General features: G+C 39.1%; 1 protein-coding gene across 1 annotated transcript in view; it reads left to right on the forward strand.

Moving 5' to 3' along the window:
* Positions 1–25,920, forward strand: part of LRRC2 (leucine rich repeat containing 2) — a 64,783-nt gene extending 38,863 nt beyond the window's left edge. The window contains exons 5-9 of the mRNA XM_017821233.1: positions 36–172; positions 19,287–19,432; positions 21,496–21,651; positions 24,060–24,196; positions 25,213–25,920. Of these exons, the coding sequence (XP_017676722.1) occupies positions 36–172; positions 19,287–19,432; positions 21,496–21,651; positions 24,060–24,196; positions 25,213–25,262 (626 nt within the window). The 3' untranslated portion in view covers positions 25,263–25,920. The remainder of the gene's footprint in view (positions 1–35; positions 173–19,286; positions 19,433–21,495; positions 21,652–24,059; positions 24,197–25,212) is intronic.
* Positions 25,921–26,260: the final 340 nt, after the last annotated feature.

Genomic DNA, 26,260 nt, shown 5'->3' on the forward strand with positions numbered 1-26,260 from the left:
TTAATGCACTGATTTGAATTATCTTACCCTCACAGGCTGCTTAAAAAACCTCAAAGTGCTCAATGTGAGCTTCAATAATTTGAAGTCAGTCCCTCCAGAACTGGGTGATTGTGAGAATCTAGAAAAACTGGATTTGTCTGGAAATATGGAAATAACAGATCTCCCATTTGAAGTAAGATAACAATCAATGTGTTTTTTTTTATTTGGCTTACAAAGTATTTTATTACAGTCTTCAAGTCTTTTCTTGACAGATTAAATCACATTCCTTGCAGTTTCTAGCAATAATGGTTTAGTGGTAATATCACTGAAAATGAAATTAAATGGGACCAAGCTACTTTGTTTTGTTTTTCAAGTGACTAAATTTTGCTTGTATGTGTTCTGATATACGAAGGAAGACACAATCCTCAAAAGGATTTGGAATAAGCAGAAGGCTGCTCATCCTTCTGACAGTCTCCTACTCAATGAGATTGAAAGCCACTAAAACTGCGTGTAGGTTACTGGGTAATGGTTCACTTAAACCCTGCAGAAAAAAATTGGATCTGTGCAAACAACTTTATGTAACAGCAAACACTGGAAGCAACATCCTGTTAGCATGATATAAAAGGTCAAAAAGGAAAACCTTGGCATTATCTATCGTGTTTCCACGTTTCTCTGGAGGCTGGAACTCAATTTACATTTGCAGTTGTCTGGGAAGGAGGCTACAAAAAGCTCTTCTGATTTAGTTTATAGAACTAGTTTTCCAGAATCAACGTGGCAAGGGCAGCTTTGGCAGCTGAATATGCAATTAAAGGAACACTTATCAAATGATTTAAAGTGCTGCAAAGTGTTTGGCCTTCAGTGTGCTCCATGTGGCTCATGCTATTCAGAACAATTGCATCAGTAGCCTTGCTAACATAAAGGGTGTCTGGTGTTTGAACCTCGGATGGACAAATGGCTGTAGCGATTGGTAGGTAACTATTTAATGAATTAAAATATATTAAATATATTAATGAATTAAAACATATTAAAATATTGAGTTGGTCTGAGCTGTATAAAGGGGCAAAACAGAAAGACAGTGGTAGGCTTGCCCCTCCTCCGCAGATATTGGGAGAAAACAGGTTCAGAAAACTCATGGTTTGAGACAAAACACAGTGAGATTGTTTACCATTTACTTTTGTAGGCAAAATGGGCTATACTTCAGGAAGATCACTATTTGTGAATATATATTTGAGTAGTAAGAAACAAATACACTAAAACATTGTCTTTCATTCCCTTTCTCCCAAGGGATTCCTGTGCCATTCTTGAGCAGTGCAGGGAGGCAGGGGAAGTTGCAGCCAGTACATGAAGTTAAATTTTTATTTGACTTTCAGATCCTTAAAAGTTTCTTCTGGGAAGATTAAGGAAGTGTATGAGAGCCACATCAGTATTCTCCAGTGTAACTTATTCAAAAGAAATAAAGGCAAACTGCAGCCCAGCAGAAATTATTTAAGTCTAATTTTGCCTTGCTTTTTTTTACCTATAATAATGGCCAGACAGACACTGATAACATATATGAAAATGAATTCAAACATGCAGGTAAACCTAAGCAGTGCATGCAAGTGTTTCCAGGGCTGAGTCCTGAGAAACCACCAAGAAACCTGGAATTCAAACCATGTCTGAATTCCATCAACAATTCGATTTTTGATGCATCCATAAATGATTATGGGATCATCAGAGACCTGAGACTGAATTACATCTTCAATAATCACTTTCCCTGTTCCCTTTCTACCCATTTTCTTTATGACAGTTGGAAAAAATACAGAAGTCTTGAAGCCCTTATTTTATTTGATTATTCAGTGTTTTGCTTTCTTAGGAAAAGAATTCTGGTGGTTTATGTGTTTTGGTGGTTTTTTTTGGTTTTTTTTTAAATAAAAACATAAAATATTACATGATGATCTAATTTAGGGGGAGAAATCTTAATGAGATAGATCATGTAACACAAGACTGTAGTTGCTGCTTGGAAATGGTAGAGGATGAATGCAAACTACTCACAAACCTGTGCAGTGTCATCAAATACCCATTTAGAACTGAAGTTCCTAATGGTGAAGGCAGCTACCATATAGGTATATAAATTTCTTCTGGCATATCAGTTGCTTCTGATCCTAAATTTTTCAGTCAACCACATAAGAAGTTCACAGGCTATGATGGTGTCTGTTAAGTCTGTGAATTTGTTTTATAAATAAGGGAAACTTCAGGAAAGACAAGATACTAAGCACCTTTATCCTGTACTACTTTTCAGGTAACTGCAGTTGTTAAGGAGGCTTCCAGCATGTGTACTGACTGTACTTCTTGTCTTTTTAACCTACCAATTTTTTTTTATTGTTTTCAATGAAGCCATTTCAAGATGAGGTATGCTCTGATTGAGATGCTCTAGCACAACTTAAATCTTGAGAATCTTCATTCTCTGTTAAATGAGGGTGTGTCCTCTCACCTTTTACTTCCTCAAGGCTTATGATTTCATACCATTCCACACTATGGAAGAGCAATCTGCTTGAATGTCTACTCCTCAATTTATTTTTGTCTTTTCTACTGTTGGATGTCTAACATTTTTAGATATTAAAGAGTTACAGTTAACATCAATATTTGATCAGTATTACTTGAAAGTAAGTCCTTTGGCAGAAAAAGTTTGTGGATCTGCTGTTGAATTCAAATCTATATTAGCCATATTTGTAGATTAATAACATCTTGTTCTGGACCTGAATGAAAATATAAATTGAAATAAAATGTAAATGTTAGAAAAGGCAACTGTCATGGTTTGAGATAGCCCCAAAAATCCAATTCCCTAGTCTAAGCCCCCTCCCACATCCCAACCTAATGTGGGATGATTTTTTCCAGACAAAACACACCAGACTCAAAGTGGGGAAAGAGAATATATCACAATGACTATACAAATAAATATTATAATACATTATACACATGATCACAACTATCTCTACCATGACATGTAGTATTTACAATGGATCAGATCTCTTCTCCCCTCCAAATAAAAGTCCAGGATGGAAAGAAGGACAGATCCCTTCTTCGGAGCAGCAGGATCTTCTACAGCAGCAGTCATCTGTCCTCTCCACATGCATGCAGCAGCTGATAGCTGGATCTCTGCCAGCACTCACAAGGGAGGCCTCCAAGACTCTCTCAGCCCCCTCGATGCAGGCAAAGGGGTCTTCTGTGGACTACGTCACCCTAGACAAGGTCGTTCCACCACATCATATCACGAGCACAGGGGGCTTCGTGACAGTCTGGTATCTCCAGGAGATTCAAACTCCTTGCAGGGCCTCTGTGCCCTGTCTCAGGCTGTGAGCTTCTTTGTAGCTTGCAGCAAGGGAGGGCCCCCAAGGCCAACCTCCCACACCGTCCTGGCTCAGCTCTCAGGATGACTGAGCTTCTCAGCTCCTCTCTCTCTCCGGTGCTGCATGTCCAAAACTCTTCTCCATAATAGGAGTCCATCTCCCTCTTTTCCAAGAGGGGTCTCAAAGGAGTTTGGGGGAGGTCTGGTACAGTTCTTACCCCCAAGAACTCTGTAGAACTCAGCTGCTGACTCTCTTTTCCTCGGGTCTCCTTCCAGGAGTTCTTTCTCTGGTGCTGCATGTCTCTGTTGCTCTGTCTTATCTCTTCTGGCTCTCTGCCACTGTTTCTCTGGTCAGTGCCAGCTGCTGCTCTGCGCCCATGGAGAAAAACATCTCCCGGCATAACTACAGGCACCAAGCCCAGCTTTATGCTGTTCCAGGTCCCCGCAGGCCCCTGCTGGGGCTGGGGGCCAAAGCCCCCCTATGGGGCTCTGAGCCCCTTCCTCGTGGCTCTACAACATGGCCACCTCTCCCACAACAACCAAAACTACAACTCGTCTCTTCTGGTGCTTGTGGAATGTTTACATTTTGCAGGAGCGCCCATTGGGCAAAAGTTCAAAACATCCAGGGGTTTACACCCCTTGGGGTCTATCACTTTTCTTAGCCTCTGGGGGAAAACAAGATTCAAACCACTACAGCAACCTCCATGACGTTACATTTGTACAGCCAGTTTCTAACAGATACTTCTCAACCTCAGTAACCAGATTTAGCAGAGGAGGGTACACTGAGCGGCTTAGGGCACAATCCTCCCTGATACGACACATGGCTCATAAAATTCTTCTTAGATGGAGGTGCACTTGTTCTTCTGGCTAAGATGCTCATGAGAGGCATGCCTTGCATGTTATCCAGTCCATCTCCTAGTGCAGTGTGATTATACTGGATACCACATATCAGTAGCTGCAGAGAGAAGGGGATTGATGGATGAATTCATTTGCAAATTTCTTGTATGTTTTGTGTGTGAATTTAAGAATTAGTATGATTCTGGTATTTGTATTTTAGCTGTTGGACAGGGATTCTATTAATATTTTCATGCATGCTGTGCAATAAATTTGTTTTTCCAGGAATAAAATCTGTATTATAAATAATGCATTTTCTCATACAAGTATGTAGAAAAACTACTGTGACCTTACTTTTAGGTATGCTTTCTTTAGAAAGTATTAGTTTCTATGCTTATTTACCGAATCACCCAATTAAATTCTCCTGTGTGTGATATTTCAAAGAGTCAGTTTTACTGTGGTTTTGTTTTTCTGCCAATAATGTTGCTGCAGCCAAGAGTATCTATAGATGTCACCCAAAGGAACTTGGGTGAGAAGAGAGGGAAGATGAAGAAGTTTTCATTTCTTCTCTCTGTTCCATCTGGTGCAGCACACGCTGTCAGCCACAGGACAGACAAGTCATTCCATGCTACCAGCAACAAGACAGAAATGCTTACAGGAGAGGTTCTGATACAGAAAATAAATTAAAAGGAAGTTTTTTCAAAGTTATTCTGCTTTGAACAGTGTTCAGTACCACATCTGAGCAGTCCCAGTGAGTGATCTGAATGTTTTCTGAACCATTTGTGAGGTCTGGGTAGTGCGAAAGGAAGGAATCAGAGACTGTTACAGCATATGAATACTTTGTCAATCAAAGTGTATATGTATGTATACTTGCATTTTCATGTCAGTCCTATCTAAACTGATCTTTGAAGCTCAGAGAAATGAGAAGCTTGTGCTTTCTGGCTATTTTAGCGCGCACGGTTTCCAAAAGATCAAATTAAATCTTGTTTCGTATTTCTGATGTAAAGAAAGTTTCAGCTAAGTCCTGAGATAAGCAAGTACAGACTTGAGGACCTTTCAGAATCATAGAATCATAGAACAGTTTGTGTTGGAAAGGATCTGTAAAGATCATGTGGTCCAACTCAGCTGCCTTGGGCAGGAACATCTTCAACTACATCGGGTTGTTCAGAGCCCTGTGCAATCTGACCTTGAATGTTTTCAGGGATGGGGAATCCACCACCTCTCTGGCCAGTGTTTCACCAACCCATTATAAAAAATGTCTTCCTTATAGCAGACTGAATATAACATCTTTTAGTTTAAAAACATTGCTCCTTGTGCTATCACAACAGGCTGTACTACAAAGTGTCTCTGTCTTTATTTTAAGCCAAATTTAAGTACTGAAAGGCCATGGCGAGACCTCTCCTGGAATCTTCTTTTCTCCAAGTTAAACAACCCAACTCTTTCAGCCTGTCCTCATAGGAGAGCAGTTCCATAACTCTGGTAATTTCTGTGGCTCTATTCTGGGCCTGCTCCAACAGGTCCATGTCTTTCCTGTGCTGAGGACTCCAGAGCTGGACTCAGTACTCCAGGTGGGATCTCACCACAGCAGAGGGGGAGAGTCTTCTCCCTCAACCTGCTGGCCATAGTGCTTTTGATGCAGTCCAGTTTAAGATTTGCCTGCTCATGTCCAGCCTCTCATCCACCAGCACCCCCAAGTCCTTCTCGGCAGGGCTGCTCCCAACCCCTCCATCCCCCCGGCATTGCCCCAGTCCCAGCTACAGCTCCCTGCACTTGGGCTTGTTAAACCTGGTAAGATTCACATGGGCCAAGTTCTCCAGCTTGTCTGGGTTTCTCTGGATGGCACTGAATCCCTCAGACAGGAGTCACCTGCAGCCTGGCTGAGCGTGCACTCCATCCCAGTGTCTGCATCTGGGATGAAGAAGACATTGGATAACACTGGTCCCAGGACGGAGCCCTGGGGGACACCACTGCTCCCTGCTGTCCATTCAGACACTCAATACACTCTGGATGAGACCATCCAGCCAATTCCTCGTCCACTGAACACTCCAGCCATCCACTCCATGTCCCTCCACTTCAGCCAGAAGGGTGATGTGGTGGAGCACGTCCAAGGCCTGAGGGAAGTCCAGAGAGATGAGATGTGCAGCCCTTCTCAGGGTCACTGCTGCATCACCTCAGTGTAGAAGGGCACTGAGGTGTCAGGCAGGACTGGGTGAAGCCGTGCTGGCTGTCTCAAATCCCCTCTCTGGGAGGGCTGTGCCTCAGCACAGCTTCTAGAAGGGTCTGTTCCATGCTATTCCCAGGCACAGAGGTGAGGCTGAGAGCTCAGCAAATCCCAGGGTCCTCCTTTCCACCTTCCTTAAAAATCAGTGCAATGTTTCCCTTCTTCCTGTCACCTGGGACTTCACCTGACTGCCAGGACTTTCTGAACATCCTGGGGAGTGTCCTGGGGGCTGCATCAGCCAGTGCCTCAGGACTCTGGGGTGCATCTCTCAGGTCCCACAGAGGTACCTATTTTTGGGTACTTCAGGTGGTCATGAACCAGATCTTTACTCAGAGTGGGAGGGACTTTGTTCCCCCAGTCTCTGCCTTCAATTCCATTCACTTGAGAGGTGTGAGAAGGGAGGTGAACATTGAAGACTGAGGTAAAATGGTTGTTGAGTACTTCAGCTTCTTCTCATCCGTTGTTACCAATTTGCCATCCTTGTTCATCAGTGGGGCACACACTTTCTTCGACCTTCCTTTTCTGGCTGACTTACCTGTAGAAGCCTTTCTTGTTTTTCTTTGCATCCCTTGCCAAATTCAGCTCCAGTTTCACCTTGGCCTTCTTCACCTCACCTGTACAACTGGACTGTGTTCCTACACTCTTCCCACGTTACCTGTCCTTGCTTCCACTGCCTGTGCGTTTGGTTCTCTCCCTTTAGTTTGACAGCAGTTCTTTACTCAGTCATGCTCATCTGTTGCCTTCCTTGTCTGATCACTGACACCTGGGCATGCAGAGCTCTTGTGCTCTACAGAAGGCATCCCTATAGATCTGTCAGCTCAAGGACAAGTCCCTTGAAGACCTTTGTCTTCATTAATTCCTTGAAGAGCTGGAAATTTGTTTTCCTAAAGTTCAGGATCCTGACTTTACCCTTCAGCTGACCCTTATCCCTCAGGGCTGTGAACTCCAGCGTGATGGCTGCAGACCAGGCTGCCTCTAAACTTTATGTCACCAATTAGCTTTCTTGCATCGAAGACCAACAGGTCCAGGAATGCATCCTCTCTGGAAAGGCTTTCTAGGGTCACAGGAGTTTATAGATGCTGCTATTTCTCTGCTTTGTTTACATGAAATATATAATTATAAATAGTTGTCTCTTAAATCTGCTAGCAGGTGTGATCCTGAAAAAAAAAGCTGATGTGATTAGAGTTTCATTAAGCACTAAGGTTAGTCTCATTTGGTTTTCAAACACAGCAGTATCCAGAACAGACATAAATAACTTTTTAGACATTATATACAATTTCAACAGATATTTGAAACTTGAGGTTTAACAGCTGGAAAATTTCCAGTCTCTTTTGCTCTGTTTTTGTTTGTCTGTCCGGTTCTATTCATCAAAACAAAACATTCAGCAGGAAGAACAGAGGCACAGGCTCTGTGCATGTGTAGGGAGACTTCAAATAAATCCGCACTGGGCATCTTCAGGTAACTTTTTGTCTTTGTGATCCATGATCAAGACCTCCCAAAGCCATTACCTGGTAGGCAGGACACCAGCAGTCTCAATACAAATGCAAAATATCAGGTTGTTTTACCAGCACATTAATTCTTCAAATCTGTAAACTTCCAAACCTGTTTCTTTCCTTACCATTTTTTTTTTAATGTGTGTGACAATTATAAAATGAAAGATACAATCAGGGGGATGTACATTTTTGTATGACATTAATTTCCCAACGGTTTCACTATCCAGTCAGGCACTGGAAGAACTCACCCATAGCTACTGCTTGTCATATTCAATGGGGCCATAAAGAATCTGTAAAAATCTTTACTTCCATAACATTTTTTTTTGTAAGTTTCAAAGGATTCACTTATCAGATTTGTTAAAATGGGAGTTTTATTTGTGGGCATTTTTCAGGACCCCAAAGCAGAGAGGAGTGGTGTATTAAAGGACTTAACTTGGTACTGGTAAGCCAACAGCATTAAGCCAACCTCTGGTGAAAATTTTTACTTTCATAGAATCACAGAATCACAGAATCAGCTGGGTTGGAAGGGACCTCCGAGATCATCAAGTCCAACCCTTGATCCAACCCTGCTGTGGTTCCCAGCCCATGGCACTGATGCCACATCCAGTCTCACCTTAAAAACCTCCAGGGACAGAGAATCCACCACTTCCCTGGGCAGCCCATTCCAATGGCTGATTACCCTCTCTGGAAAGAAATTCTTCCCAATATCCAACCTAAACCTCCCCTGTCACAGCTGAAGACCCAGCCCTCTTGTCTTGCTGAGAGTTGCCTGGGAAAAGAGACCAACCCCCCCTGGCTCCCCCCTCCTGTCAGGGAGTTGCAGAGAGTGAGGAGGTCTCCCCTGAGCCTCCTCTTCTCCAGGCTGAACAGCCCCAGCTCCCTCAGCCTCTCCTCACAGCACTTGTGCTCCAGTCCCTTCCCCAGCCTTGTTGCTCTCCTCTGGACCTGCTCCAGCCCCTCCATGTCCTTCCTGAGCTGAGGGCCCAGAACTGGACACAGCACTCCAGGGGTGGCCTCACCAGTGCTGAGTCCAGGGCAGGAATCACTTCCTTGGACCTGTTGGCCACACTGTTCCTGAGCCAGGCCAGGATCCATTGGCCTTCTTGTCCCCCTGGGCACACTCTGGCTCCTGTTCAGCTTTCTGTCAAATCACCGGGAAAAGTCCAGCTGACTTTAGTAGGACTGATGTTTCTGTGCATACATTGTTTAGTCTCAGAAATGGCTTTCCAATTGCTTGGTGTGGTTTCATCTCCATTAGACAGGATTTCACCTTGCCCTTCTTCGCTCAGGGCTTGCACTCTCTTTGAATACGTTTAACGCTCATGACGAGTTTGTTTTCCGATGCCGCCAGCCAAAGTGTCAATCCATGCACAGCAACAGCTGCTTCATGGGACTGGCACGAGATGTAACATCAGGCATTAGCAGGAGGGGTGTGAAACCCAAGAGAGCAGGTGCAAAGGTGTTGGGTGTCAGAGGAGATTCACGAAGGCCTCGCTGCTGCAGGAGCTCTCGTAAATGTTTTAATAGACAAGGGGCTAAAGAAGGATGTGGATCTATATTGGGAAACAGGATTATGCAGTTAGGGAGAGGAAAGTGTGTCAGTCGATCTTGCTTTTGACACTGTGCTTCCAAAGCTTACTAATTAATATAGCATCATTTCAAAACTGCTTCATTATCAGAATAAGTCAGCAGCTAATAATAACAGTCCACTTCACTGGAGATCTGACCCATGCTACCTCTGTGCTGTGGTGCCAGTGACCTTTCATTTACCTTTCACCTGACTTCAATAAAAGAAACATCACCTTTCACAGTCTGATTTTTTTTTTATAATAGGAAATGACAGGGAAGTAGTTTTACAGCATAAGGGAAGACTTAACGGTGACCAAAGTGGCATATTGTGAACACTCCAACAGGACTGTGTTGTTACAAAAAATGAATTCTGTAAAAGAATTCAGTGGTAGCAAAGAGCATTTGGTACTGCTCCAGCCCTGCTTTCTCTCAAAACAGTTTGAAATCTTTTTGGCTTTCAACATTCTGTTTGTATATCCTCCATACATCAGCAAGATAATCTGAGGCAGATTTTATGTAACTACTGCATAGAAGCAGAGATGAGAACAAATACATATCACTATCACATTTGCCTCTTTTATCTTGCAGAAAAATGTCTGTGGTACCAATGTGCATTGAGTGTCAAAAGGAGTTTGTAGGTGAATGGAGAGAAAAGCACGTTATTTGTTTTTCCATAAAGTGCAGACAATGAGAAGTACTGTTTATTCTGTAAGAAGAATCAAGTTGGAGAGTAAATTACTGAACTTCATGCATTTTATTTATTGCTGAACATATTCCTATGAGTAGTTACATAATTACATGTAGGTACATGATTGATCAACTTCACAGCTGTAAAAAACATTTTGTAAGCCTGACTGTGATTTTTATTCATCATCACTGATCAGTGGGAAAGACATAAAGACAAGAGTCTGCCCAACCAGTTGAAAGCAGACATCATCCCGTTTTTTTGTCTCACATTAAACTCAGGTCAGTTCTCTGCCTTACTGGCAGTGGGCAAAAGAGCATAGAATTATACCCAACGTTAAGTGGAAGTGATGTTGAAGATGCAAGGGAATTCAAAGGAGGTTGTGTCCCAGTGGTTCCTGCTTTTCTTATTAAAGAGATGCCAGCTCACAGACCTGGGCCTCTGTTGTTCTTTCAGGTTTCAATGCAAGTTGCACCAGTGATCAGAAAAAGCAAACAAATAGTTAGTTATATGTGATTTACCATAAAGTTACTAAATGAAACAATTTTACACTACATATAAAACATCATACTTGACAGTTTTTCTCAAGGGAACTCATAACAGTACATGGGATTCAGGTATGAGCAATGGACAATGACAGAATGGAAAGATGAGTTTCAGGTTAAGAAATGAATGCCTGGAAAACTCAGAACAAATGATAAAGAAAGAGATATTTCTTCAGCTGCTGTGAAGGCATCTAATTCTCTACTGTTATGACTTGCCATAGAGCTGTTTACTACTGATGGAGTTTAGAAGGAGATGTGTAATTATATAATGCACAACAATAAAAGAAAAATTGACAAAGGTTGTGGAAAGGTTAAAGTAACTTCATGGTTTATGATGTAAACACAGCTTTGCAAGAATAAGATTTCCAGACTTCCCCTTATCTTTTACTTTGCAAAATTGATCATGGTCTTTTTTTTTTCTTCCTATCCATTTTTAATTGGGATATGTTTTACTTGATTCTCCATCACCTGCATTACTCCAGCCATTTCAGACTGTTGCTTTCTGGACTACTCTGAGGTCTGCCAAATTCTGTGACTCAAAGTTTGACACTCCATGCATCAGTTTACATGTGCAGTGTGGATGTTTGGGATATGTGGCCAGTGCCATATTTTTTTACCTTAGTAGGTGATTTCCTGCAGCTATATTTCTGTTCAGTTTCTCTCATTTGCTTGTGTTGACAATTAATGATATTGAAACCCCACAGCAGAGCTCTCTTAACGTGTTTTTTAGAGCGTAGCATTACAGAGACTTGCTTGCAGTACTATGTGCTCTGGTAAGATAATGTCACTACAGTAATACACTGCTAAATTTCAGATCTGCTTTATAAAAAATTCAACTTCTGGAAGTTTTCACATTTGAAAGCTCAATAAGCAAGCTGAACATAATGTTCAGTGTTACACTGCTAGAACATAAGCGAGGTGTTTGTGCCATATTCTGAGGCTGAAAAAATTCGAGCTGTCCTTGTTTGAACTGTGTTGTGGAAACAGAGGTTCTCATTATTTGTGTAAATGTTAGTTCTCTCAGAATTCTTTGAAGTTCTTAAGCTGAAAAAACACACTGTTGAAAATTCTGTGATCTAATTTTTGTAGAAGTTTCACTGTATTGAGAGGTGCAGTGATTTTTGGTTATGTTGCTTTTGTGAGCAACATTGTAAAGGAAGAACACAACATGAATTTACTGTATCTTGCTCAGTTGTTAATCTGTACAGTTTTTCTTAATCTTGATTTAGGCCTTTCAAAAAAAAAAAACAAACCTGAAAAAAAATTAACAAAAATAATAAAATCTTTCCATTCTGTCACTGTCCATAGCTCATACCTGAATCCCACATACTGTTATGATTTACCTTGAGAAAAACTGGCAAGTATGGTGTTTTATATGTAGTGCACAGCTGTTTTATGTAGTAACTTGGGGTTAATTATTGTATGTCACATATAACTAACTATTTGCTTTTTTTGACCACTGCTGCATACTGAACACAAGACTTTCATGGAGTTAATTTTTTTCATCTTTCCATCTTTTTCCTGTTTTCTGTCAGTTTAAGAAATGTGGTGTGGTTGACTGTTCTTGCATTAGCTTGTACTTCTCCGTATTAGATTTTATTTCCAGTTGTGAAAATCTTCACAGTTTTAGATATGTGCTATTAATAATAAATGTAACTCCTTCTCTGTTTTTGTTCAGCACTCATAGTTTCCTTTGCCATATTAATATTTTTATGTGCTCAAAGTGTTACAGAGGTATTTTTAAAATGTCATGGTCACAGAAAATGTTATCTGACATTGCACATGATATACACAAATATGTGGAAGTTTTTTGTTGTTTACTATTAAAAATTACTGTGGCAATATATGTCTCCTGGAGAAATATGAAGCTAAGCAAAGACAAGTTGCTTGGACTCAATCTGAAGGGTATTGAGTAGTAAAACAGCTATTTGTAACCCACTTATTTTGATATATAAGGCATAGAAGTAAAAGTGTCTGATCTTACACTGTTTCAGCACCATGAACCCTGATTCTACACAACTTATCTTCTGAGCAACTACTCTGGGACAGTCCATATGACTGATTTTGTTAGACATCTTTTTCTTGTTGTTTAAGAGCCACAGAACAATATTTAGCATTCCAAAGAGCATTGTGGAAATTTGTGCCTACCTCTTCCTGGGGTGCTCTGAGCTGATGGAAGAGCTCCTGACATAGTTTAGACCTAGAAGCTTCCCAGGAATACAAGAGCCTGGCAGACATATTCTTTGCAGGCATTTCTTTTTGTTCTTTTAAAAAGACAATTTCAGCAAGTGCTTAATTAGCGTGCAGTGGCTAAAAAAAACAACCAACAAAACAAAAAACTCAAGAATATGTGAATAAGTATTCAGTTATACTTTTATTAGCGGGCATGAGAAGAACAGCAATAATTTAATAGCTTAAATTACTTGGATGCTCTGAGGTTACTTGGTCACAGGCTGGATGGAGTAGTGCAAAATAGCAACAAAACACTAAAAACTGTAAGAATTCACAGCCTCATGCTCTTAATTGCACCATCAGGTTCTTAGAAGGTCTATTTGTGCCATTCCTCAGCTTTCTTGTCCAGGTCAGGAAACGACATCTCTCATGTCTGATTATTTTACTAATACTAGTTTTATTTCCAATTTTTTTTCAAATTTATGTCAAAGTAAGACATAAAACTTCCTAGAAATACTGTTACAATACAGGGAGAAAAGAATCATTGGGGAAGAGGTGGAAGTATTGCAATGATTTTCTGAACTACATAAGGTCTAATTCCAGATCAGAGATGTGCAAAGCAGTCTTATCTCCACTTCGAATTTTCCCTAATTTTCAGAATCGTTTCATAAAGAAAAGGAATTTTCTTTATGAAACTCCTACTTCAAGAAAAGACAAATCCAGCTCCAAGTTGCAGAGTTCTCCTGCTGGTAGACGACCAGTAATATTTGTCAAACTCCTCTAGTGTACTTCACATTTCAGTGAAGTTACTCTGTGCCAAGACAAAAAGAATTTCTACCATTTCTGTTTGCAAACCAAAACCAGCCATGGAGATGCTTATTCCTGGTATCATAAAGTCAGCTCATCACAAACCTTCTGACCTCTGCTGCTGAAGTCAAAATGTCTTTTTTTTTCCTCTTAATGTTTTGTCTTCCACCTTATTTACAAGCAAGCTGATTTCTGGCTGGCATTTCATAAAAATCTTGTTTCCAAATTTGTCAGGCTGTCTCTCTTCAGTCTGGTGTAGAATGTAGATTGTTGTCAGCCTCCATATACATGTGGTGAAATAATTCCATCATCAATCATTAAAATGATGTTATTTTAGCCAGAGAACCACATTCTTAATTTTATTTGAATGTTTTTCTCTCACGTTTTTTCTGATTATTTATTTTGTCTCTGTCAGTCTTACATTGTTACCTGGTGCTCTTCTGCTGATATTACCTCTTCAAACACACTTGATAATTTTTTCCTTTCAAGTGAATGGTTACTATTCTGTCAATATAAAACAAAACCAAGAGTCAGTATGCTATAATTCTTTATTTTAGCTGTCATCTCTGTTTATAATATCTTTTTTAAGTTGCTACAGAATAAACATCTTTATCTTTTGGGTGTTTTTTCCCACGCCACATCTTGGAAAACAGTGATTTATTCTGGGTTTCAGAAGAAGCTTAAAGGAACGTACTCCGTTTTTTTTTAAATCAGAAAGGTAATTTCACAGGCTATAGTGTATTGTCATGGCAAACCAGAATTGTTGTACATGTTTAAGTGATAATTAAGATGACAATCTGAATAGCATCTCTTCAATTGTATGCATTTTAGAACAGAAATGAAAAGTGGTTTTGGGCTTTGTTTATATTCTGTTGTAGGGGGCCCCTGGTGGTCTAGTGGTCAGGGTGCAGCACTTTCACTGCTGCGACCCGGGTTCGATTCCCGGCCCCCCGGGCAGATGGAGCTCGTCAGCCCTGTGAGGCAATCCATCTAAGAGAAGGTCACTCTAAACAAACCTACGTCCTGAGACTCTCACTGCCACTGTCCAAGCTTGCTCGGCCCCGGCAGATGAACCTCAGGATTAAAGGGTGGGCTCAGTTCAGCGCACGCTGTGTCTCACCTAAAAAATCCACTGCGCAGGCTCGAAGGGTTAATGACCTTTCCCAAATCTTCGCTCGCGAAGACTGGCCATTATTTATTATATTCTGTTGTGAAAGTGAGCAATTTTGGTCATCTCATGGTGAAGGAACACAGAATATATCTTAAAAGGGTCTTTTGATAGATTCAAGGACAGTTTGTCTCCAAACATTCTGGAGAGTCAGTCAACGCCCATTGCTACCAACATTGCTGTTCTTCCTCTTCTAATGGTTTTAATTAAAACATATGATAAGTATATTCCCAAAGTGGATCTATTTAAGTTGATGAGAAATGTGTAACTGACTTTTCAGGGAGCCTAGTCTTCTCTTCTAATGTGTGTCCTTAATTTACAAGTTTTGGAGATTTGAAGCTGAGATGACTTTATGATGGCAAAATGCAATAATGTATGCAGACTGTGTGGAGCTGCAGCAGTAATGCTATGAAAATTTAATGTAACTAATCAACATAAATTTATTTTTTGAGACAGCAGACTCGTTTTGGTTTCAGCCCAGGAAATCATTAATTGGGTACTTAATTTCATGCACTTATCTATTGGCTTGGAACAGCTACTATACTTGGATTTAAACAGATGATCCACATTCTTAGGGATTTTAACTGTGTGACGACAGTCCTGCTCTCATTGCTCTGTGATCATTTGTGGTCACCTTGTGTGTGGTCACCTTCAATCACCTGCAAATGACCAATATCTGATATTTTTGTGAATATTGCATATGTTGCATTTATTGCATATATTTTGTGAATATTGAATAAAGTCAGTTTTCTGATTAAAGATTAAAGGCCTGATTAAAGGTTTGTGCATACAAAAAACCTGCTTTAATAATAAGGGAAGTTTCTTTCTATGAACTTATGCTTAGGTCATCATAGCTATAATTACTCTATTGGACATTAAACATTAACTTGAAAGAATGCATTTGAATGATGAAATGATAAGTGGTGAAAGGGGGCGATGTTAAACTTCCAAGTAAACAGTTTGGCATAAGAATAACAGCTTCTGTTTGGGAATTAACTCTACAAAAGTTTTAGGATTCTAGCATTGCAAAATCAGACTGACACTACTTGGCTGAATGCTTTCTTCCACTTAACGTTTCTTGGATTTATCTTACCAAGACACCACCAAATGAAGTCCTTTTTGATGTCACATATTTTTTTGGGCTTCAAAGGGTTTTGTCACAAAATACATGGATTGGTACCTGGTTTTCAAGGCGTGGGTTTTACCGTGAAATGCCTTTGTCTCATTAAGAGTCCACTTTGGAAGTCAGATGGTGGGCTGGGCTATAAATGCACAAATATATCTTTTGAAAGACATGTTCTGACTCCTCTAGAGAGGCTTGTACCCTGTTTCTGTGATTAGTGCTTTTCTCCATGAACATCAAGGAGGTTATAGAAGAGGTTGCACTGACAGCCTGGTGAAAGAAAAGCTGGGAATTTGGTTTGAATGCATAAGAACTAAGTGGCCAACTGTGCACTTTGCTCCTTTGTCACTGTGTTCAGTAAGGTAATGAGATGCAGAGTCCCAATCAATGTGTTTTGGGAGGCAACATATGTTTTGGAAGGCAATATAAGTGATAACCTATACTACTGAAGTGGTACAAATAGTCTTTGACTTCACTGAGTTTGAAATTTCAGGGCAAAAGCACATTTGTGATGCATGGATAGACATTTCTGTGTCAAACCTTTTGTATATCTTCTCATAATTTACTTAGTGGGTTGCCGTTTCTGTTACAGAATATTTAAATGTAACTGAAAAATATGGTATTTTGACACAACTTTATTCCTTTTAATTTGTTGCTGCTAAGTAGTAGGCAACTCATGAGAAACTTTCGGCCAACCTTACCAGTAAATTCTTTTCATAGCAAAAAAAGCAGGACAAAAATAAAACCACACCTGTTAATCAAACAGTTTTTCAGCCCAGGACATGATGTCCTTTTCTTTCAACTGAAGGTTTAACTGCCAGAGGGAAAGAATAGCAGTGGAGCTCTACAAGTTATCTGAATTATTTCTATAAACAAAACTATGAAGGTAGGTTAAAGGGAGCAGTGTGTCAAATAAAAATGGCAAGAATGATTAAACATAGATACCACAATAAGTGTGTCCAGGTAGCTAGATGATTAAACATAGCTTTTTTTTTGTTTTTTTTAAATAGAACCTGCATAAAGCCCATATACTGATTGATTCAAAGTCACATAATAGAAGAAAATAGCAAAAATCAACATCAAGCCAAAATAAATGATAACATAAATGTGATAAGGGAGACATGCTTGTTTGAAAATGAAATGTTATAAAAGGTGAAGGAATCAATCAGTTCTTCAAGAGGAAATAGAATACACAGGGTTTTCATTAGGAAATATAATACACAGCTACCATAATTTCCAAGGCATCGTCTGTCACAGGTATTTGTTGGCAACACCTCAGAAACAGATTAAATTAAAAACTCCATTAGGTTTCTAGAAGATGGACAGGTTTTATTAAATATTACCTTAAAAGAACAAGTGCTGAGGACTTGCAGCATACATGATATAATCATGGCTCCATATATTCTGTGACATGGTGAACCAAAATTTGTATCAGTAGAGTCCATGACCTTATATTTTGTTGGCACATTTTTATGGGAATACAAACTCCTGAAAAAATGTATGTTTTAATCTAATCAATATTAAAGTATTAAAATAATATCTTTTCCATATTATACAAAAAATGGAGGAAACAGCTGTGTTTCTTAAAAAAAATACTGCTGTGGTAATATTGCTTATAATATTTAATTCAATAAAGCACTGTTAGGAAAACGTATAAGACTAGTTACTGCTGTTGAAGAAATATAATTTTACCATCTAATGTTAATGTTACCAGGTTATTCCAGCATGTGAAAGCAAAGTGTTTAAGAACTTGGGTGAACAGTAATGTCAGTTTATTTTATATTTATATATTTTATATAAATATTTTAAATATTTTATATTTATATATTTATATCTGCTGCTTTGTGTTTAGAGAAGGTGGCTTTTCTTCTTTGGGAATGGTTTGAGACCATTTTGGCATTTAAGCCTCTGGGATATTGCTTTAATTCTGTACATGCAAAATTTTTTGTGGGGAGAGAACTTGTTAAAATAAATGTATCAGCAGTTTTAGCAAATTGCTCTGAGTTCAGGTTGTTCAGAGAAATTTGAAATATTTACTTGGGATTTGAAATTGTGATGATAATTTGAAACCACAAAGAAAACATGGTATAAAAATGCTGCCAATTATTTTCTACGTTCTTTTGCTGCTATAATCCGGAATAGTCATTGTGCTTTCCTTGTTCAAAAGGAGGTTCTGGTTTGTTGGAAAAAAGATTCAGTATCAGGAAAATTTACAGTCTACATTGCAATGGTCAAATTCAGATGAAAATCTACCAATATTACAGTAAGAAGGAGTTTGAACAGAAAGTATAAAAACCAATTAGTAAATACGAATAAAGAAAATAATTTTCAATTATTCAGGATGTTTTTTATTACTATTTGATTTTTTCCCTTCATTTATGCTGTTGCATGCATTCTGCTTACTTTGGAAGTGGAAAATATTTTGGGGGTTTTTGTTCCTACTTTTCTACATTCTGAGATACCTTCAGCAAAGGACAAGGAATTTTTTTTTTTGCTACTTTTCTTTCTGTATCAGGACCCGTAGGGCTAGATGTTGATGGTGACATCAGATTAGAAGCTCAGAAATGTAATTTCCATTCTAAACCAGCTTTTTTGATTAACATTTATATTCCTTTGATATTCACTTTAGCTAGTTGCATGGTTTTATGAACACCGATAATGTGAATAATTGATTCAGTACAGAGAGAACTTAATTTAACACATTAATTTCTTAAACAGATATATTTTACATTTGTAGTTAACCTTCATTGCACTAAAGGTTTATTACTTAAAAATGTACTTCCTTTGGAAAGTATTCAAATAAAAAGCTCTTATTATATATTTAGTTTGCAGTATGGAAGATGTATTTTTAAAGATCTTTGAAAAATATTGGACCAAATTTTCTGTTGGCTTAAATTGATAGTTTAATTTTCTAATGGTGTCCTAGCAATGCACTCTCAGTGTATAATAGAGTTATAGCAATGGGAACCTATGTAATTTTGATAGGAGTTATCAAATCTCTGATTTTGAGAACAGTAACTTGGCATCTATTAGTTATATAAATTGTGTTTTGTCATTCAAAACCAAGTAATTTTCTGGTTCAACTTGTCATCTCAAAACTGTAGGGTTTTAAAGACTGAAAATTTCATTTCATTCAATCCCCTGGTGATGTTAGAAAGGTGATGAACACTTTGGGAAGTAACTATTTCTGAATCCCTTTCTCCTGTGAAATGATGAGTAAGAGATAAGGCTGGCAAAAATTTGAGTAAAAAAATAATAAATTCTTATCTTCCTCAGTGCTTTGAGGGGAATAAAAATGGTTGATGAATGAAATGTCTTCTTGTATTTGCCAAATTTAACTAACATAGAGCACTACTTCTTTCCAGCTAAGTAACCTGAAACAAGTCACAGTCGTGGATGTGTCAGCAAACAAGTTCCATTCTATTCCAATTTGTGTGCTCCGGATGTCTAATTTGCAGTGCTTGGATATCAGCAGCAACAACCTGAAAGATCTCCCAGAAGACATAGACAGGTAGTTTATGTTTTAATTCGCTGACAGGTTTATGAACTATTAAGTCATTTAGAAAATTCACAAGCTTCCAAGAAACACCATTATTGAAAAACCACATGAAAAAAACCCACATGTGGATATTTTTGCATGTAAACATTCCATTATTGTTTATGGGCTCTGTCAGAGAACAGAAACTGCTTTTTCTAGCTTACTGATTGCAATCAGTTAACTAAATACATTTTCCTCTGATTTCATGGTAATTTATCATTATATCTGAGCAATGGTTTTTGGAAATTTGTAGGGTTATTCTGCCCCAGGTCCAGCAAAGGGGACTCACCATGTGGAGCTGGATGCAGTAGCTCTCTAGAGGGTAAGGTGGGGAGGAGGAAAAGATAAACTAAAGCATATTCAGGTTACTGAGTCAACCTGACAAATTTCATTAGTAAAGTAGAAAAATGCTGATAAGATTAAAAAAACCCCACTGACAATCCTCCCCTTCTACTCTGAAGTGCATATGCATGTGCACACATATATTCACTCTTTCAGTTTAGGTGCCCACTAGAACTAGTTTTAAGCAAAATCACACTTATCTTTTTAATGGGACTTGTTAGCCTGAGAAAGCTCTTTTATTCCTGGGCCTATTTATTCGCTCTGGAGTCCTGTGGTGACTTGGTTTACAAAACTTTACACAGCCAAAAGTAAACAAAAAATTTATTAACTAAAATCTATTAAAAAAATACTCTGGGTTATTTGTTGATCTGGGAATAGAAATCCCTGAGGCAGAAGAAATTTCACAGAAAACTCATTCAGTCTTAACTTTCTCAAGGGCTTTGTTGCTGGGCAAAAAGGCTTTTCTGGGACATTGTGTAATCACAGATTATTCTGACAGCAGGACTGAAGTCTTACTTTGTGTTAGTAATTCACATGCATTAGTTACAAACAAAATAAACCTGCCATTGTTTTCCAGGGGGACTGACCAGAGATTTAATTAAATTCAAAATGCTTCTGAGAGGGTATTGTTCTTTTATGGAAGGATACCCACTCAAACTAAGGAGCATTTTCCCTCTGAGTTACCAGACTTTATACTAAGATACCTTAATCAGACACCAAAAAATAAGGTTTTCTTTGGGTTTTGATTTTTGAGATTCCTGTGGCTCATTTGCATTCTGAAGACTACAAAATGTCAGGATATGCCACCTGCCCCAGTGAACTGATACTCTTATTCAGGCTTACGACTTCAATGCCTGTAGTGTCAAGGAACCTCAGTGAACTACCACGAAAGTAATGTGATTAATGACAATGTTTGTGATTAATAACTGTGACTCCTTACTTAATATCTTCACTTGAATTCAAATAGACCACGTGGACCAGATAAGCAATATCCTGCAACGGTGTTTTAGGAATGGATCCTTGCAGTCAAAAAAAAGACAAACTTTCTTCAATGATTTGCTGTGCTTTTTGTCTTCTGCCTACTCCAAGGAATAAACACAGAGCCCCAAATTTCTATTGCATTAGGACAAGCCAGGGGAAATAAAGCAAAAATTCCTCCATGAAGCACTGTCTTTGAATTGATTTCGGTGGGACAGCTTGCAAGAGCATTATGACTAGGAGTTAATCTTTCTCTTGCTCCCCACAATACTAATTACTGGTGAAAAACAATAGATGGGGACTTGCTGCCTGGCACAGCCATACATAGTTCATAGAATGGTCAAAGCTGTGAGCTGATGACCTTTATTTTTCATTAGTTCCAGGGTGCACATGATGAGGCTTTATATCATTTTCTGTCAACACCTTCCGCATGAAAGCACCGTAAATTTTGTAACCTTTTATCTCGAGCATACTTTTGATTACTTTTCAGAGGTGTGCTGTTAATATCTATAATGTTGAACCATGACTGGAGATTTCCATTCAAGTTGATGAAAATCTGTTGAAAGTGGGGTTTGAGTGATTTTTTGAGAAGCCAAAGACGCTGCACGTAATTGATCCTATTATACAGAAGATTAAGTCAGTATTGCTGTTTTGGATAGATGTTCCTGTCTGAAATAAGTATTTTAAGCCATCTTTATCTTTTTATGTCTTTACAGGTTAGATCAATTGGAGACACTTCTCTTGCAGAAAAACAAGCTGACTTATCTTCCACGAGCTCTTGTCAATATGCCAAAGCTCAGTTTGCTGGTTGTCAGTGGTGACGACCTGGTTGAGGTACCCACAGCCATCTGTGAGTCTACCACAGGCCTAAAGTAAGTAAAAGTAAGAGAGAAAGGGAAAATGTCCTTAAGAAGATAAGGTACATGTAACCAAGAGAAACACTTTCATGAGCATGAGTTTCTACAAGTTCTGAGCCAATGAGTGGTAAAGGGGGCACTACAACAACTGGAAATTATATATATATATGCACCTTTCTGATTGCCACCTGCCAGTTATTTGCATTGTACATCTGCCCAAACTGCTGTTCCTGGGTAGATGGAGTCACAGCAACTGTCTCAGAGGAGGACCAGTAGCCTGGCAGTTAGTTGTTGATAAGCTCAGTGCTGCCAAAAGCATCTTGCTGGGAGAGGGAGACGTGGCTGGTAAAAGGTTAAATAAGGTCACATGATTTTAGTAGTTCTTTGCTGTGAAATGTCACCTTATTGCTGCATGCAGGGTAAGACCAAGAGGCCTTTCAGTCTACAGGTGTGGTGGTCATGCATTTCTGCAAGCAACGTTCAGGTCTTTGATTATGGAACCATTTCAGACCTTATACTGGGCCAGGCTCGGAGGGATTTAACTTTCCCCACAGCTGCCCTCATAGTGCTGTTCTTTGCACCGGTAGCTAGAAAGGTGGTTTTGGCTACTGCTGAGAAGTGCTGGCACAGCACTAAGGCTGTGTCTCCAACCCACCCCTACAAAGCATCATAAGCTGAGGCTGAGCAAGAGCTTGGGAGTGGACACTGCTGGAGCTGACCCATGTGGTGTCATACTCAGCATATAAAGCCAAGAGAAAGGAGAAGGAAGGTTGGCCATTCTTTATTAAGATTTTTCTCTTCCAAGGAAACCAGCTACATGTATTGAGTCTCTGCTTCCCAGGAAGTAGCTAGACATTACTTGTTGAGAAGAGAGAATTAGGTTTTTGCTTTGCTTTGCGTCTGTGCAGAGGTTTTATTTTCTCATTAAGCTGTCTCAACCTACAACTTTTTCATCTGCTATTCCTGGATTGACAGGAAGCTGAACAGGAGCCAGAGTGTGCCCAGGTGGCCAAGAAGGCCAATGGATCCTGGCCTGGCTCAGGAACAGTGTGGCCAACAGGTCCAAGGAAGTGATTCTTGCCCTGGACTCAGCACTGGTGAGGCCACCCCTGGAGTGCTGTGTCCAGTTCTGGGCCCTCAGCTCAGGAAGGACATGGAGGGGCTGGAGCAGGTCCAGAGGAGAGCAACAAGGCTGGGGAAGGGACTGGAGCACAAGTGCTGTGAGGAGAGGCTGAGGGAGCTGGGGCTGTTCAGCCTGGAGAAGAGGAGGCTCAGGGGAGACCTCCTCACTCTCTGCAACTCCCTGACAGGAGGGGGGAGCCAGGTGGGGGTTGGTCTCTTTTCCCAGGCAACTCTCAGCAAGACAAGAGGGCTGGGTCTTGAGCTGGGCCAGGGGAGGTTTAGGTTGGATATTAGGAAGAATTTCTTTCCAGAGAGGGTGATCAGCCATTGGAATGGGCTGCCCAGGGAAGTGGTGGATTCTCCATCCCTGGAGGTTTTTAAGGTGAGACTGGATGTGGCATCAGTGCCATGGGCTGGGAACCACAGCGGGGTTGGATCAAGGGTTGGACTTGATGATCTCGGAGGTCCCTTCCAGCCCAGCTGATTCTATGATTCTAAGATTCTCTGATTCTGTGATTCTATGATTCTGTGATTCTCCCCTTGTCTTGCTGAGGAGAGGGAGAGGGAGAGAGTTGCTTGGTGGACACCTGGTCAGCCAAAGTCAACTGATCACAGACTCACAGCAATGCATGAGATTTTAGAAAGCTGTATCATTTGGTGAAACATTTGTTCTTCTGAAAGTAACAATTCTGTTGATGTTTTTTCCTTTCTTGGAGTGAAAATCAGAGTTTTTCAGAATGCTGTGCACTTAATTTGGACATTACACAAGTTGTGTGTGTAACCGCTTAGTTTTTCACCTGCAACATGTAGCTTAGAAAACTTGCAAATACAATGTAATGCAAGTCCAGGCATGCATTGGAAAAGAGAAGTAATGTAATAACAACCAAAAAATGGAAGTAGGTATTGTTTCTTAAGTGATACTGGCAAATTTCCAGATTGCTAGGCAATGTTGTTAGGAAGGAGTTTGTATTGCTTATCAACAGATGTGAAATTACAGTGTAGTCCGTCAGAAGTTCCATAACAAAAAATATACCTGTTATTACAGAGAATGATTTATGTAGGTAGACAGGAAGGGATAAATCTGATAATTTTTATATGGAAAGTGGAGTATAGAGAAGGTGCCATTTGAAATCTGTTTTTCCAATAATAGATGTATCCTAACAATGCCGCGATGCAAATCTGAGCTGATATTCTTTACACTTCTCCTTCTGGCTCTAGTAGCAATTCCTACAATGTCATTCTTGTTGGCCAGTGATGTTCAGCAGCCTGTAGCATATATTCTTGTGCTAATCTCTGTCTAGATTCGTAAGTCTCAAGAACAGTCCTGTTGAAACTATTGTATGTGAAGACACCGAGGAAATTATAGAAACCGAACGTGAACGTGAGCAAGTTGAGAAAGAGTTTATGAAGGCATACATTGAAGACCTAAAGGAAAGGGGTATGTGTTAATCTGCAGTAAACTTCCTGCTGCCTTGGAGATAAATGCAGACATATGGTGGGGCCATTTATTTTTGAGAGTCCAAGCAATATATCCTTAAACTGCAGTTGTCTGTTATGGTATTGAATAAGACCAACAGTGAAAATACCAAATGGGTTTTGTTAAAAATTTAAGCTCTAATTGGGACACTTGATATTGTATACAAAGTTAATTGTGTGTTTGTACGTGCATTAGTCTTAATTCACTAATAATATATACAAAGATTATTCTCATTCTCCAGATTTAATTACCCCACTTGGGATTAACATTAGTGATTTTGAATTCCTGAAGAAGGGTTTCCCCTCAAAAAGAGGCACAGTATATATATGAAAGGCTCTTTGTACTGGTAGAATATTCTTTAATAATATTATCTGTATCAGGGTACTACTAACTGTTTAACCACTGTACAATCATAGTAAAATCTCTGCTTCTGTCTTTATTACATAGCACCTGAAGCTTTGCATATTAATTTGTTTTGCTACTTTGTCTTATATTTACCATCATTAAGAAACTGTCAATCTATTGAGTCTTTAGTAAAATGTTAGGATACCAAGGGAGTTTCCTGTGAGCTAGAGTACCCTCTAGGCTCTATTTTAATCCCTTTGAGAGTTTGTGTGTAGAAATGACTTTTAATGGAATCAATCTTTTGTTATCTTTCCACTCCTTGCAGGAATAATTTAAGGGATCTGTACAATGGTCCTATGACACCTGGTAAAAGAGAAATATGAAGAAAGGCCACAGGATGTGGCTTCAGAATAGTTTTCATGTTCTGATACTGGACTTTTGTTCCTTAATGTCCATAATCTGAGCACTTGAGTGTTCGTGCTCTCTGTTTCTAAAGTGAAGTCACAGAGATCATTTGCAGAGTACCTTTGAAATAAAACCAAGCCCTGCTGTTTCTGCCTAAGGGTTTCATTTATTTGTGTTGGAGTACATAGCTAAAATCTGAGATATATTTCTTTTTTCTCTTTTCACAGAGTCTACTCCTTCCTACACTACGAAAGTATTACTCAGTCTTCAGCTCTGAAGATCAAAAACCTCTAAATCACTAGTGGATATCTGAATAATTCTCTTTTTATCCACCTGAATAGTAAACACTGGAAAATATAAATGGCCAGAATCACATCAAAATCATAAGGAATTATTTATTTATTACTGTAGTTGTTCCCACTAACTGCAGATAAAAACAAGGGGCAGTAGAGCCTTTACAAGATGCTGTTTCACATTTTGAGTCAACATATTTATTTTCAAGTTCAACAGCAGCAGTCACTAATTTGCATCTAGACCTGCTGAAAATAAATATTCACTCTGATAAAACACAAACTGGCACAGATGAAAGATGGAGACATTCTGTGGTGCAGTTGAAACAGTGAAACATAAAACATAATCTTATAAAGAGATTTGATTTTATAAGAGGGGATAGACTAATTTAGAAAATGAATGTGACCTGTTGTTTTTTTTAAGACCAAATAACACATTTAGTTATTTACAATATTCAAATAACCCATAGTTATTTGCATTTACTTTCTGTTCTGCAAGAAAATTGTCCTTCTTTTTTAAAAAGTTCACTTTTTAAAGTTTCAACAACTTTTTATGTAGAAGGTTGTAGCAGTTTTCCTGTTTTTTTTTTTTCCCGAGCATATTATAAGATTTTACCTGTTTGCAAATTCAAGTACCAATGTAATTGAAACTTCTATGCTAAGCAGCCTTATAATATACTAGTGCATTAAATAAGATTTTAAGGACTAAGCAGTATGAGCTAATGCTATCAGTAGAATGATGATAAAGGTCTTCTATTAATGGTTTCAGATTACAGGATTTTGTGGACATTTATTGACATTTTCCAAGTTGTGTAAGAATAAGTTTGCTGGTAAAAAGTTATGTTGCTTGCTATTTAATAATCTGTTTACATATGATTATGTAAGTGTATATAGTGTAGGCCTTCAGGAACTTAGTTTTACATGTACTTTTTGTTTAATAAATCAATACTTTTTAATCTAAAAAGATTGAGATTTTGAGAATTTA

This window comes from Lepidothrix coronata, unplaced genomic scaffold (assembly GCF_001604755.1).
Source record: "Lepidothrix coronata isolate B3197 unplaced genomic scaffold, Lepidothrix_coronata-1.0 Scaffold89, whole genome shotgun sequence".
Taxonomy (NCBI): Eukaryota; Metazoa; Chordata; class Aves; order Passeriformes; family Pipridae; genus Lepidothrix; species Lepidothrix coronata.